This window comes from Megalopta genalis, unplaced genomic scaffold (assembly GCF_051020955.1).
Source record: "Megalopta genalis isolate 19385.01 unplaced genomic scaffold, iyMegGena1_principal scaffold0066, whole genome shotgun sequence".
Taxonomy (NCBI): Eukaryota; Metazoa; Arthropoda; class Insecta; order Hymenoptera; family Halictidae; genus Megalopta; species Megalopta genalis.
Window position 1 is genome coordinate 189,651 of NW_027476135.1, and position 17,200 is coordinate 206,850.

The 17,200-nt window shown below is 33.0% G+C and overlaps 1 protein-coding gene across 1 annotated transcript; it reads right to left on the reverse strand.

Annotated features, from left to right (window-relative positions):
* Positions 1–751: 751 nt before the first annotated feature.
* Positions 752–16,953, reverse strand: LOC143261744 (uncharacterized). The gene is made up of 3 exons (XM_076527970.1): positions 16,858–16,953; positions 15,058–15,750; positions 752–887 (listed from the first exon to the last, which is right to left on the reverse strand). The coding sequence occupies exons 1-3, from the start codon at positions 16,863–16,865 to the stop codon at positions 752–754; spliced, it is 837 nt and encodes a 278-aa protein (XP_076384085.1). The 5' UTR covers positions 16,866–16,953.
* Positions 16,954–17,200: the final 247 nt, after the last annotated feature.

Here is a 17,200-nt window from a genome sequence, read left to right on the forward strand (position 1 = left end):
GCCGAGGCTTGATGATAAAGATATCAACTATTGAAAGGGTGATTTTGAGGTGCAAAATTGACAGTTAAGATTATTCTAAGACACTCCCTGCGCTCTGATAATATTTTCTTGTCTACACGTATTCTGTAAGCAAGGGTTCGAGGTTCCCCTCTTGTACACAAGTTACCCAAAGGGGTGAGTTTGGGGTGCAAAGTTGGCAGTTTGTATTATTTTGGAAAGTTTGTTGATACTAATATTATTTATGTCATGTAAATTTCGGCTGGGTTCTCCTCTTTTTAATGTAAATCAGCTGGTTGCGGGGCGGTGTTGTACATCTAATTTACAGTAGGGACGAATTTTGGGGTGGAAAATTCACATAATTTTCGGAAGCTCGCAGATACTTACATATCTTTATTATGTAAGTTCATGTTGTACTTCCCTTTTAATATAAATCGGGGGATTGAGGGTTGAAGCTTCAAATGTTGATTGCCGAAAGGGTGAATTAGGGGTAGAAAGACTACGGTCTAAACTATTCCAAGATATTTCTTCGTTCTTAGAAAAATTAATTGACTAAATGTGTCGTAAATTAGCTTCCCAATATGCGTGCAAGGGTTGAGTGCGGTATGTTTAAGGCATCAGTTACTAGAAGGGTGAATTTAGGGTGCGAGGGTTTACGTAGTTTCCGAGGAGGTCGTAGACTCTATTTTTATGCGGGTACGTTTATGTGGTAGCCAGTAATTTTCATGACGTTGTAATGACCAGAACTATAATTCTAGGCAATCATAGGTCTGTTGAAGCTGGTGATACTTCTGATTCTAACCGCATTCCTGTTCTCTCTCGCTGCCGTAACACGGTTGATGGAGCTGACTGTCATCGTAATGTATCCGGTGCCCATTTTCGTTCTCAGACTATTTTCGAGAGTAGTCGTGAGTACATGTATAAAGGCAAATCTTACTTTCTGAAACATTCGCTCTTCCCATAAATCATCTTAATATTATGCTAATTTCTTAACATAACATTGGCTATTAACTTTTTAGTTTATCTAACAAGTAACTTACGTGGTCAGCATTAGTAAAATTAAGAAATTATTAATCACTGTCTCGAAACCATTTTTATGCAAAATAATCGAATATTCTTGGTAGTTGATTGTGATAATTTTTCAGCATTTTGCTAGTGGTTTTTCGGTTGATTTAGTAACTTCTGCGGTCGTCGTTAAAAAATTTAATATAAATTATATTATTCATAATCACTAAACCATTTTTATGCAAACTTCTGGTCAAAATATTTTAAAAGTTGATGGACAATTTTGTCGTGCCTCGCTAGTGACTTTTCAGTTTACCTAGTAACTTCTGTGATCGACGTTAATAAAGTAAATAATAAAATGAATTGCACACTACGAACGTGGTCCAAAAGTATCAATAACGTCGGGGTAATTATACATACTCGATCAGCAACAAGCGGTCCGAAAGCGTTCGTTGCTCGCTTTTTATTTAAACATTCGCGCTGGTGTCGACCCCGTGTATTTTCTCGCGGCATAAGCGCCCAGGAAAATGGAAAACTGTCATCGTGACTGAGGGAAGTCTGGTGAAATATTAGGTTATTACGCGATTTGGTAATCCCATATCGTCCCAGAATCCGTCGCGCGAGTAATTCGGTGAAATTAGATCAGCCATTATGCCGATCCGCAAAATTCCATCTTAAGAGAGATATTTCGGGCATTCGAAGGGATCATTAAACTCTCTAATTGTAAGTCGGCTTCATCAAAAACATCACTGACTTCTAATTTTTCTGAAATTTTAATTTCTATAATATTTTCAGACGCGTTTATAAATTCATTTCAAAAGGACATTCTATTTAAGCGTTTCAAATAAAATGTTTCACTAAAATGTTTAACTAAAATGATCATCTAAAATAATCACACACACACACACACACACACACACACACACACACACACACACACAACTAAAATGTTTACAATTAAATGTTTGAAATGAATCATTCGTCTAAAATGTTTGAAATGTCTTTCTACCCCTAATTCACCCTTTCGGCAATCAACATTTGAAGCTTCAACCCTCAATCCCCCGATTTATATTAAAAGGGAAGTACAACATGAACTTACATAATAAAGATATGTAAGTATCTGCGAGCTTCCGAAAATTATGTGAATTTTCCACCCCAAAATTCGTCCCTACTGTAAATTAGATGTACAACACCGCCCCGCAACCAGCTGATTTACATTAAAAAGAGGAGAACCCAGCCGAAATTTACATGACATAAATAATATTAGTATCAACAAACTTTCCAAAATAATACAAACTGCCAACTTTGCACCCCAAACTCACCCCTTTGGGTAACTTGTGTACAAGAGGGGAACCTCGAACCCTTGCTTACAGAATACGTGTAGACAAGAAAATATTATCAGAGCGCAGGGAGTGTCTTAGAATAATCTTAACTGTCAATTTTGCACCTCAAAATCACCCTTTCAATAGTTGATATCTTTATCATCAAGCCTCGGCGCCCTGATTCAGAAAATAAAGGAAAGCTAACTTAAATTTATTTAACGTATTTAATAGAAATGTATTAGCAAACCTGGTCTAAGTCGATTTTATAAAAATACGTCGGCATGCAGAAATATTCCGGAATGATTGTAAATGTTCACTTTGCCCACGATCAATCGGTCATTAACCCTCGACCATTCCATTCACATCGAAAAGGGAAGCCGGACCTTTATTGACTGAAATCAGCATTCGTGAATATTTCACAGTAATTTAAAATACTCACCTTACACCCCAAATTTACTTCAGCAGTAACTAATACACGTCAGTCATTAACCCTGGACCTTTAAATTTATAAGGAAATGGAGTTCTAGCTTAAATCTATTGACAAAAATAAATCAATACTCATCAATATTTCGAAATTATTTTAAATATTAACTATGCACTCCGAATTCACCCCTTCAGTAATTATCACCTTGGTCAACAACCCTTAATTTACATTAGAAAGAAAATCTAGCCAAAATCTATTTATTGAATACATAGGAGCATGTAGACATAAGCAGAAGTGTAACTTAATATTTAAATTAAAATTAAAAAAATTAAAATTTTGAGATTTAAATAATTGAAACTTTGTAATACAAATTCAATTCTTTAGTAATTGATATATTGGAACTCAAGTTCCAACCCTTTAATTTACATTATCCTAAATTTATTCACTAAGTATACATATGTATATCAGCGCAAATAGTATTCTAAATCTTTTCGTCCCTCTCTAAAACCCAAATGAAAAATAACATTTTATTTGCATAATAAATATTTTTTTATCATTTGCAATAATAAATAAATAATTTGTTGAATTATTTGAATGATTTTTTAATGAAATAAAAAATTTTATTATTACTAGCAATATAAAATATCAATTCAATTTGCAATCTTTTTTTTTCACTACACCCCGAACCCTCCATTTCATACGCCATCCACCAAGCTCCATAAAAACCCGTCCACCTAACCTAAACCTTCGACCCTAAAATCCGCAAGAAAAAAAATCGTGACCACTTCCGTCTGCGAGAAATCTTTGCTATCGATGGGCGAACGACTTTTCCAACGGAATTTTTCGGGGACCGAGCGATCTCAGCGACTCTGCGAGATATCTGAAAGCGGCTTACGCAAAAGATCGGCATCGTTCGTTGCCCGGAGCACGAAGGCCAGGAAAATATTTTTCTGGCGTCGATTTTCACGGTCGGGGCACGATCCTCCAATTCATTTCACTGGGTTAGGTCGCGGAGGCTTGAGACTGCATTCTTCCAGTTCACCCACCTCCCCATTTTTTCGTCGACGAAATAAGGGACCCGATAGGAGCCGCGCCAGAAATGGCGGTTAGAGTGTGCGATGGGATCGGCGAGAGTGTGGAGGGGACAATTTTTGTATTCCGACGTTTGCACGTTCCTTCGACAGATGACACCCGACGCCACACGTCGCACTTTTCGCTCAAAGAGTTGGCCACAATCCACAACTTCGTGCGACTTTTATGAAAATCGGTGTTTTCATGTTTTCGAGGTTTCCTGAATTTGAATGCGCTGTCGATACGAAATGCGACACCAGACGCTATCGACGTACACAAGCATTGTTTCGAACTTATTTTTCGTAGATGTTAATTTTAGTTGAACATTTTATTTTGAACACTTCATTTTAAACATATTGGTTGTGAATACTTTATTTTACACATTTTAGTTGAACATTTTATTTTAAGCATGTTTATCGAACAGTTTGTTTGAACATTTTATTCTAAACATTTTAGTTGTACATTTTACTTTATATATTTTCATTGACCAAGTACTTATTTTTTGTGGATGTCAATATTTTTCTATTTTAGCTACAATATTTGCCTACGATTTTTGACTACAATTATATGATTGGAATATAAAATTTCATACGACGATCTTCGTGTTAAGTAATTTTTGTATTTAATTGTGATAAAAATGTTTACTTAACCAATTTTTTTTAAATAATATTATAGGTCACGTAGTACAAATATATTGTCTAAAGTAGTAATAAAGAATATTATCAGTTATGAACAATATGATTATAGACAATGTAATAAGAAAAACATAATCAATTATAAATATTGTTTAAATTATTGTTACATATGTATTGTTAACTACGGATATGTCTTTTTCTATCGCTCCATTGTGTGGTTTTCGTATGTACAACAGATCCGACGTCCATTTTTTCGTTTTTTTTTCGTAATCCGCTTGATATTTGTATCTGAAAAAAAGATACTACTCCTGAGGACTACTCCTGTTTCCAGCACACTTTTATACAACACTCTGTATATTGTTACCGATATTCTTGTAGAGCATCGAAAGACAAATGCAACGAGTATAATGAATATATACAGTGACTCGCATTAATATTCGGACACGATATTGATACAAGAACAATTGCTCCTTTTTATTGTTTATGATAGTATTATTGAATCAATTGTTTTCTCATACAAAGTAAGTAGAAACATAAATTTTGTTTATTTATTGCACATGTTCTTTTGTATAATAAGCGATGAACAAGATTGTGAGGAAATTTAACGTCACAAAAATATTCGGACAGTGAATGAATTACATTAATTTTATATAAAATGAAAATCTTTTTAATCACGTTATCATAATATTAATATTTTGTCGGTTGACCCTTTTGTTTTATTACTTCATGTAATCGCTTGGGCATGTTACAGATGACTTTATTTAAATAATCCGACGAAATTCGTTTCCATTCGTCTAACAAACGTTGTTTTATCTTTGTTGTTGTCTTTGTAAGTATTGTACGAATTTTGTGGTCCAGTTGATCCCATAAATTTTTAATTGGATTTAAATCAGGCGATTGAGGAGAAGGATGCAGTACTTTTGGACAATTGTTTAACAAATATTCCTGTACAATTCTGACCTTGTGTTTAGGATCACTGTCCTAATAAAACTTAAAACTGTACGTACACCCATATTTATAACACTTGTAATTAAATTTTCTTTAAAAAATGTCCAAATATTTCATTTTATCCATAATACCATCGATAAAAACTAGTTCACCTATACCTACGGACTGTCCGATTATTTTTGTGACGTTAAATTTCGTCACTATCTTGTTTATCGCTTATTATACAAAAGGACATGTGCAATAAATAAACAAAATTTATGTTTCTACTTACTTTAAGGAGTGCTTTATTATATGAGAAAACAATTGATTCAATAATATTGTTGCGAATTACTGCATTTCTTTCGCGTCGCGGCATTTTATTTACAATAAAGTACATAAACTATAATACAACTCAATTCAATTATGTTTGAGATCTTTGGACCGCTCGACGGTCCGATCCCGACTCTTCGATTGTCCGTTGATAACACACCTCCGTGGCAACCCCTCTCTTCTATTATTCTTTAAGGAGGTGTTCACAACAGGGCTGTTTCACATTACAGCCACTTGATTTGGACAAGTCGCCGTAACAATATTATCATAAACATTAAAAAAGAGATATAATTCTTGTAACAATATCGTGTCCGAAACATTAAGTAATCAACTTTCAAACGCAAACATATCGAGGTTAAACAATCGAAAGTATTCAATCATTATACTTGTTGGATTCGTTTCTTCGCCCTTCATCAAAACACGTACGATTCTATTTAAAATTAAACGAAAATAATTTATCAAAAATATTTAAGTTCCTCTGCTTTCAGACGCTACTATCTCAGGATTAAATGACCACAATACTACTCGTCTTATCATGCTCTTGTTACGAGCCGAGGGCCAGGCAGTTTGGGTGGCCGGAGGTTGCATGTAATTGGAATTTTTGGATGAGGTGCGTAGACCAGCCGATGTTTATTTCGACACGGGTAGCTACCTTTAAAATTAGGATAAGGTGTTTGGAGAAATTGATATTAGGGTTAGAAAAGAAATAAAGATATACCTCGAGCGGTTAAGATATATCTTGGTGGGTTATACCAACTACTGGTTTGAAACAGGAGGTGGAAATGATTAAACTTGAAACCAAAGAAAACTGGTAAAAACTAAATTATTACGCGTTGGGTTTTACAACTGTAAGTAAGTTTTCGCGGAAGAAGAATTGAAACTCGATGTTACTAATGTTTCCGCGTCGACGAATGACTCGAAACTAGCCCAATTCCCGGTCGCGTTTGGGCCCTTTATATAGTCAGTTTTTCTGTGGAAAAATGGTAGTGGGGATGATCCTATGTGGTCCGACTCCAGAAATGTTCGTCGTCGTACTCTCTCGGAGGTACTCGACTCGCGATATACAAATGAATCCCCGGCTGGCTGGCGCCAGCCTGGCGTATGCCTTCAGGAGGGAATATAAAAAATTCGTGGGAAGATTCTCCGTACGTTACACTCTAAAAGGCTCTTGAAAGCAAGCTACGAAATTCTTTTATTTCCGAATACCATAATCTGCGAAGCTTCAGAAAATCGGGTCTGCTTTATTCTACGTCCACCGAGATGGATATCCGGCGATCGTAATCCGCCGTTCGCAGAAGTCAGGAGACCAGAAACATAAAAACAACCGTGTCGCTGAAATTTCGCAACTCCATGTATCGGATTAACCGTCGGAAGACGGTTTCGATTGTCGCGGGCAACGTCTTACGACCGTTAGTCTATACGTACTCCGAATATCGATTTCCGGCAAATTTTTTTTTGGGGGGGGGGGATAGTACTGCTATGCTCCATAAGGTACGGAAGAAAGCGGTGGAGGGGGACGGAACTAAAGGAAACCAGAAATCCTGCTGGATGATTGGCTTCTATCTTCAGTACGATCGGGTCGCGCCGTTTATTTACAACACAGAGGCAACCTTTAGCGAACACCAACGACGACCCCCCACCCCACCCCGATCCAGCACCTAAAGGTGTCGGTGATGCAGCCACGTAGTGTTTGCACTCGTGGTTGGAGTGGCGAAAGCGACGATTCGTTACCGGGAAACACGCGAGTGTCGATCGAGTTTTCCTTCTTCGGTTTCGGCGGCGCTGTTGGTGCGGCGAGTTTATTGGAAATTTGTGGCGACGGCGGGGAATATCAATTTTGGTGGGACGTGACTGGGAACAGGTTTTTGGCAGCGTTAAAAGGAACGCATTGAAATTGCGTATCGCTTCTAACGGTTAAGATTCGAATTAAAAAATGCGATCAATTACGAAGAATATTATTTTTGGTTTATGGACCGTCGAGGTCATTTCAACCCGTGGCGTTTGGATCATTGCTTAACACGTTCGCCCGCAGCATAAAGAACGTCATATTAATGTTCTGAATATAATTATTTAAAATTATAGCACATAGCATGATATTTAGAGAATTGATGCCTTCACTTTGGCGGCATTTTCATCATGTCGCGTAAGATGATACAATGTATTTAATGCAATAAATACAATAAATATAACTATGCTGATAGCGAACGTAACATAATTTAATTACTCAGCTTTTGGCAATTATGTAAAATACTAGAAATAGTATTTAATGTATTACATTATATTATATATAATGTACAGTTTTTAGTATGATATACAGTATAAATGTATTTAATTATACTATATAATACACGATATAATAATTTAGTATAATATACAGTATAATATATATATATATATATATATATATATATATATATATATATATATATTTATATACCATATATATATTATACTGTATATTATACTAAATTATTATATTGTATATTATATAGTATAATTATATAGTATAATTATATATATATATATATATATATATATATATATATATATATATATATATATATATATATATACATAATTATAATTATATATTATAAAATATAAAAAATGTTAATTTAATAATATTTTATTAATTATATATATATATTTATATATAAAATATATATAATTAATAATATTATCAAATTTACATTTTTTATATTTTTTTATTGCTGCAGCATTTAATACATTATTACCGTATTAAATTATGCATTAACCTAATAAGAATGGTTTAGTACGATTACATTGTGTATAATGTTATTGATCCTGGAATTCCTAATAAATTAAACATTATTTAAAATCATGGAAATTTGAGTTCCTCGTTGTATTATTCAAATATTTTAATGATGCAACAATCTAGTTATCGTTATTTATGCGATAGTAATTATTGATATCTAAATTCCTCATAAATGTGATATCAATAAATAATCATTGTACGTCATATAACAAACATTGTTAAAAAGAACAATATGAGACAATTTTAAACAATATCATATGAAAATATAACATTGAGCATCATATATCCCATAAATTTAATATAAAATTCGTATCGATGTTATTATAATTCCGTTCAATATTATTGGAGCTTTAATACCTGAACAAAAAATATTATTTAATATCATGAGAGTTGAAGTTCTCTACAAAAAATATTATTAAATTATTATTATATATGTTATTATATATATTAAAATATTATATTCTCGAACTTAAAATTCATATTATCCTAACATTAATTAGTGTCGTTAAAATTCAAATTGCTGTTAAATTGACATAAACTAATATGATGAGAGGTATTATTGTTTCCTGTTGTCGAAATATAAATTTCTTATAAGCTAATATTGATTTCGTGAGAGACTGGATGTGGTTTGTGGTGAGTGGACGGTGACAAGGTGACTATGTACATATAATATTATACGATATTGGCTGTAATGTAATTAGAACTCGCCATTTGTGATTGTGATTGGAGTATGATGAATATTGTAATGCGACTGTAATTACATGCTATTAGGAGAAGATGATTGATTAAAACCATCAACCCAATTATATGTATATTAAATATAGAAAATAGTATAATACACACACAATAATTTTTTTTTTGTTAAGTTACACAATTTTGCTTCGTGTAATGTTTAAAAGTGTAAAATGATGATAACGAAAATTTTATCATTTATAATATTGTTTGTTATATTCCCCGCCTATTTTATATCTTCTACACTTTCTAAAATTTTTGGTATTTCTATATTTGATCATTGGTAATTAGTTATTAATTTTATTTGTCATTTATATTAGTACTACCACGATTTACAGCGGGTATTTTTTATAGTTTTCCCCCAGTTTACATATCTTACAATTTTTAAATTTCTAGTACTTGTATATTTGACTATTGCATTTTCTGTAGACTCTATATTTTTCGTAATCACAACTTACACCGGTCTTTTTTTATAGTTTTCCCCTATTTTGCATCTTTCATAATTTTTAAATTTTTAGTTCTTGTGTATTTGACTATTCCATTTACGTAGTTTCTATATTTTAGTGTTTCTATATTCGCCAGTTGCATTTTAGTGGTTTCTATGGCTTTAGTATTTCTATATTTGATTATTACATTCGTGCAGTTTTTATATTTTTAATATTTCTTTATTTATTACGTATACTCTATTTATATTGTTTATACATATAGCCAAATATAAAAATACTAAAATGTAGAAGCTACATGAATTCAAAAATTCAGTAAATTTTATATTTGTTGTATATTAATAATCTATATTATAATATAATAATATAATAAATATAATATATATAGTAATATATAATAAATAGTATCCATATTTGAATATATCTACATTTGATTACTGAATTTATATAGTTTCTACATTTTACTATCTTTATATTTGATTATTGTATTTCGTCAAGTTTCTAATATTTCTATCATTTTCTTCTTAATTGTATTTTGCATGTATCGGAATTCTGCCATGTATTACAACGATTCTTACAATCATTGAGCTTCTGCTGTGATTTTTTAATGTATAGTATTTCTACAGTCGACGACATTTATCATTTGATGGATCGTGCGAAATCATTCGGCTCGAATTCACATTTAACTAAACTCGAATAGCGGAATTATGTTTGATGCGAGATTTTCGCGGAAAATTTTGCGAAACTCTCAACGGTATTGATCGACGAGAAAGAGAATGATCGACTTTCGAGTTCACGTCGTATTTGTTGCATAGGGGATTATGGATTTGATGGATTGATAATGAGCCAGCTATCAGCGCAAGGATTATTTCGTACTGGTTTCGTGAATGTTTGATAAGCTTCGATTAGGCCACTGATTTTACATGTCTATATAAAATATACATTTGTTGTTGTAATAATCTCTGTGCAATTCGTCAGGAGAAATTCATTATCGAACGTATTCTCCTTTTAATAATTGGGAACTATTTTAATGAAATTTGTTCATAATAATTATTATTATTATTATTATTTCCTCTGCAGTTCGATGAAAATTAACGAGAGAAAATCACCTTCTATAAACAAATACAACCGCGTATTATTCTTACGATTATTTCAACATTCATTTAAATTGAATTTATGTGTAATGATAATTAAATATTACATTGGTTGAAGTTACGTGAAAATCAAGAACAGAAAACATTTTCCATAAATAAATATATTTATTTTAATTATAATATTTATTTTAGTTACGAACTTATATGAAATAATTATTAAAACCTATTTTCAAAGAAGTTTCATGAAGATCGTGGAGAATAAAATCATTAGTAATAAATGGATATGTACACGTACATTTTTGTTAAAGATTGTCTCAATGTTTATTTAATTTTCAAATCATTCATAATTGATAATTATTTCATTGGTAATTAAGTAGAAATCTTCAGAATTATAGTTTTCTTGTACATATATACATAAATATAAAGTTAAAAAAATTGTGTCTAAAAATATAGCAGTAATTTTCTTTCGAAAAGAAAACTTTCGAAATTATAATTAATATTGCTTGGTCATCTCTCGGCTCGCTAATGTGCTTCAATAATCAAACACAGCTATAATTCCCAAGAGTTCCATGCCATAATTATCACGTTCGAAAATTCAATTATTGTATAATATGAGAATCAATTCTATTTAGTATTTCACGAAACCGAAATATGGATGTATATAAATTCCATAATTGATATACAAGGAAATTCATTTATTTAATAACGAGAAAGCTACGTATTTAGTGTATCACGAATGAAAACAATAATTGAAACAATTTTTAATTAGTTATATAATATTTTCGGGATTATTTTTATTAAAATTGTATAATTGATATAACTGCGGAATCGAATGATGCGAGAGAAGTGAAAATCAATGTATTCAATGATCGGCTGATGATTGAGAAGTGAGAGGCGATTGAGATTGTTATTTACATATGTCGAGAATATAGTGCGTGAAATTAGCGTAAATATTCGAGTGTATATTTTAATTTTTTGTACAATCAATTGACAATATAAATTGATGAAATTTGATTATCAACAGTATACAACAACTCTGAAAATTCTTCGACATTTTGCTTTTATTGAAATTCCTTAATAACATATCATTTAATATCATCGAAATTCAAATTGCTGTAAATTTTCGCATTAGCATTGCTGAAATTAAAATTCGTATTAATCTAACATTAACTGGTGTCGTTCAAATTGTAATTGCTATAAAATTAACATAAGCTATGTGGTCTGGCTAGAACTTACTATTGTTATAATTTATATTATTTACCATTATAAATTGATAAAATATGATTATCAACAATGTTGAACAATATAAAATTCTTATGATATTTCAATTTTTATTTTAAATTTCGTTCGAAGAATCGCTGTTCTTGTCAACAACCAAACTTCGTCTGAGGAATAATTACCCTTCCACAAAATTCAACTATTCCGATCCCTTCATTATAAAGTTTTTAATATTCGTATAGCCTCGGGCTATTTATAAATTCCTCGGAGAAAAAATTTTACAGATTCTCCGACGTAATTAACCCCTTGAAATACGATTTCTTTCATTGTCATGTTGATTAGCATACTCTGTCGTTAATAAATTCTACACGAGACAGAAAATTTATATTTGTTACATTATATGACTGCATTGTTTTAAATGACAACATATTCAATTTTTATTGTAACATATTTTTGAACATTTAGTACGTATCGAATATATATCATTCGAGCAAGGAGGGGATAGTTTTACCCTTAAAAATATAAACGAAGGAAAGAAATTCAATTTTTTAATATCTTTAAATTTTTATCTTAAATTTTTTTAATATCTGGTGCAATTTTAAAAATATGGAAGTTCTATCTCAAAGAAAATAAAAAGGGGTGCAAAATCTAATTTTCGCTGGAAGTAATTTCTTAATATCCAATAAAATTGTAGAAATAATTATGCAGAGAGGGAAACATCTACAAGATACCACATTCATTCAGGGGGTAGTTTCGTACTACGAAAAATAAAAAGGGATGAAACATTTAATTTTCACTGCAAATATTTTATTAATATACGGTAAAATTTTAGAAATAAACATGGAGATAGGTAATATCTAGACATCGTTATTAAGGCGGTAGTTTCACCCTGAAGAAAGTAAGGAAGGCATGAAAAATTTAATTTATGTTATAAACAGCTTTTTAATGTCATGAGAATTTTGATAACATATACAAAAATAGGGTAACATCTACATATCGCAATTAAAAAGGGGCTGTTCCGCTCTAAAAGAAAATAGGTAAAGGGGATAAAAAGTTCAAATTTTATTATACGCATTATTTTAATACCTGATAAATTTGCAAAATATACAAGAAAATGGGATAACATCAGGATGTCGTTGTTAAAGGGGCAGTTTCACCGTGCAGAAAATAAAAAGGGGATGAAAATTTTTTGTTCAGGAGCAATTAAAATTATGAAATAAAATTGTCCGACATTCATAATATCGACATAAAAATCATCGAAAAATCGTAAATTATCCGTCGCGACGCGTGCTCACGAGCCAGAATCAGCGTAATCGTTTAACTCCTGCGAAATTTGCCCTAATCGCGATCATCTGAAGCTGTAGTGACTCCGTGTCATTGTTACAAGTGCGCCAACGATATTTCACCAAATTCTGATTCGCTGGATCAACCGAAACTTGCTGGACCAATTGAATTTCGGCGGCCGGGGGTGGCCAGCCGCCTTCGTAAAGGTCACGCGAACATGATAATCACATTTCCGACTCAGCGCGAATATTTTTGGCTCTACGCACGGCCGGCACTACACCATAAATCGCACGAAACGAAAAATGGTTCGATGGAACTCGAGCGATAAGCGAAAATGAAACTTTGTTGGTCATTTTTCAAATTCGCGTGCTTCTGATAAGTTCGAAACGTTTCTCCGGCGTATGAAATCACCGTGATTCTGTGGAACGAAGTATTCCCTTTCCAACGAATCCAAGAACGTTGATCTGCGATACTTTGTTGCAAATTTATAGCAGTTTTGAAAAAAAGTATACAAGATTAATGTGATTTCTGAGGTCGTGGAATTCTAGGCGAACATTTTTCGAAATTCAGAATACCATAACTTCGTTAAAAAATATCGTAGGGTGGTGTTTTTCTACTCATTTTAGAAGTCCAATTTCCCAGTTTCGTAGCATCTTAATTCTCCTGTTTTATAAATTTTATTTCGTTAATACCCTGCACTGTAAATAAAAATGGTTCCGTCCTGTCGATTTCTCATATTCGCATAGATCTGAGTGGTTCAAAAAATTGTTTGGCAAACGCAATCACAATTATTTTAACGAACGAAGTCTCCCCTTTCGAATGAGCCCGAAAGTATTGATCTATGATTTTTGTTTGCCATCGTATAGCACCTTGGATTCTCTTCCGAATGAAATTCTGAAATTCAAAATACCGTAACTTTGTTAACAAAAAAAAACTGTAGAATGGTGTTCTTAGATACATTTCAAAGGGTGAAATCTTCGCTTTCGCGCCGTTTGGATTATTTAGTATTAGTGCCCGATCGCGAGTGCCTGATCTCCGTTCCTTCATGAAGTGGCTGAAACGACGAGAAACCTGGCAGAAAAGTATAAATTTCATTGTTTTGTTTCTACACTTTTCATTGATAAGTGTTACATCGACGAGATTGCATAGCGAATATATTTTAGCCAATTGGTGTTATTTCAATCATTTCGATGATAATTTTAATGACAATAATTTCAAGGATAATAATTTCAAAGATAATAATTTCGAGAATTATATTTCCAAAGACAACAATTTCGGAGACAACACTTTCTAGAATAACAATTACAAAGATAGTAATTTCTAGGATAACAATTTCAAAAATAATAATTTCTAGAATAATTTCTGGGATAATTTCGAAGGTAATAATTTCGAAGATAGTAATTTCGAAGATAATGATTTCGAAGATATCAATGTCGAAGATAACAATTTTGAAGATAACAATTTCGAAAATGATAATTTCAGAATTAATAATTTCAAAGATGATAATTTCGAAGATAATAATTGACAATTTCGGTCGAAATTATAGAAATCCTGTTAAATACAAGCAAATACTAAATAAAATATAATTTTCTTGACATTGCGATATCTTCTGAACCGTCGATTAGTTCTTTATTTTCTTGGCTACAACAGTGAAGTCACGATGCTCCTTCCCTATTCTCTTGCGGAACGATACGTCACTATAACGAAAGCCCCTGTAATTAATCCTTTCCAAGACCTTTAAGCGGCACCTCCTCGCGATGATCTGCGCGTAATTGGAAGTCATGATTGCAGTCACTAACTTCGGTATGCTCAGAAAATTATGGATCACGCTATTAATTCCAGTGTCAGATATCGGTACTTTCACTTGCTGTCCATTATTCAGCGCATTGGCAACCTCCACGGACACGGACACTAAGCCCTCGCCAATTTTTCGCTGCTGCATCTCCGGCAGCGTAGCCAGGAACATCAACTCCATAATACAATCAATATTATAATATTTGAATAAATTTATCTTGCTGTGTATAGCAATCAGAAAATCTACGTAGCCCCTGGCCCGGTGATGTACGCAATTATCCTTGAATCTTTCAAGCCAACTCTTTTGGCAAGGTCGCCAGAGGACCGGGCGATGTCGACGAAACGGTGGGCGCCCACACGGACGTCGCGGGTTAGTTACAGGATCTCTCGGCATCGGATGATCTCTCAATATCTTAATTTTATTGAGAACAACACCAACAACTTCCCCAGTCTTGACGTCGACTGCAACAATGCTGACACCGTCTTTAGCAATTTCCACACAGAGCTCCTCGAGCGCTCTGACGCTACAAGGCGCCGATATCAGATTTACGGCTTTGCAGATGCTCTCGTTGGGGAAAAAGCTTTTCCTTATTACTTGTAATGCTCCCTCCAAAGTATCCTCCGTCAGAGACTCGAACTCGATTTCTCCACCTTCTATGGAGCCCCACTCAATGCAGGATTCAGTATTAGTTCTGGAACTGAACGAAAAGAAACAATTAATTAGTATGCACGTAATATTAAACGGTATATTAAACGACGGAAGCTTTAATCGAATCAAGTTTCCAGAAACGTTTGGAGATACAGTAATGTCTTCCTAACTGACGCTCGGATTACGCACAGAAATGGACAATCTGGGAAGAGGAGACACGATTACTCGAGCCTCGCGGCTCGTTTTTATAGTTATCGGTGAATCGACAACTTTGTAGACGACTCGTTTTTATAAGCGAATAGATTGGAAATATCTATACGCCAGGATTAAACACATTTTTCCGTTCCGAAAAACTTGCAATTTCTCGATCCATCCGTTTCGAATGGCACGATGTTTCAATGCGCATACTTCTAAATTCATAATTTCGAAATTATCTGGTTTCTGTAGTTTCTGATTTTTAAGATTCCAATTCCAATTCAAATCAAATTGACGGTTTTTAAATTCTCTGATTTATAAATTTACAATTTCGAAGTCAGCTGATTTCTATATGATCAAATTTTTAAGATTTCAATTTCTAAATTCTTTGATTTATAAATTCACGATTTTTCAGTTTTCTGAAATTTTAATTGTTATCAACTGGTTTCTAAATGTTCTAGTTCTTACCGTTTCAATTTCTGAATTGTTTGATTTCTGCATTTACGCTTTTTAAGATTTCCGACTCTTAAATTTACAAATTTTTAAATCATCTGCTTCCCAAATTTTCTAAATCTTATCATTTTAATTTCTAAATTCTTTGATTTACAAATTCACGATTTTTAAGTTCTCCAATTTCTATATATATAAATGTACATTTTTTAAATTATCTAGTATTTAAATTTTCTAATTTTCAAGATTTCAATTTACAAATTTGAATAATCGTATCTCCTCTTCCCGACTTGTCCATCTTCGTGCACTATCCGAGCGTCAATTAGGGAGAATTCTCCGTATCCGGCCAAAATAGAGGTTGACTCATATCTCGATGAAAAATATATTTTATTTATAAATATTTAAATTCGTAAAAATAAATTGTCTTTCTTATACCCGACACACGGAAAACATTAGTCAAAACAAGTGACTGAAGAATGTTCGCGGAAGAATATAGCAAAAATGTACGTACCATTCCATTTTAGTTCACTAAGAAATTCTCACTATACTTCACTGGGAAAATTAACTGAGAAAATTCGCCGAGGTCTTCGCACTGATCACTGCTGCACTGATCACAGAATGAGTGTTTCCGTTGACATCGGCAGGGTATTTATACTGTCCTTGCTAAAGGACAGAACGTCCTAATCAGCAAAGACGAACAATGACAAAAGGATACTACCCGAAAAAAAATGCGCCAGGTATGAAAACGTCTCCCGTGGAAAACCATTAGCCACCGCGGCCGGCTATCAGGTAAGCACATGTACCTGCGATGACCGGTCGTGTCATACGGATTTTACAAGGATCGGTTCGATCGG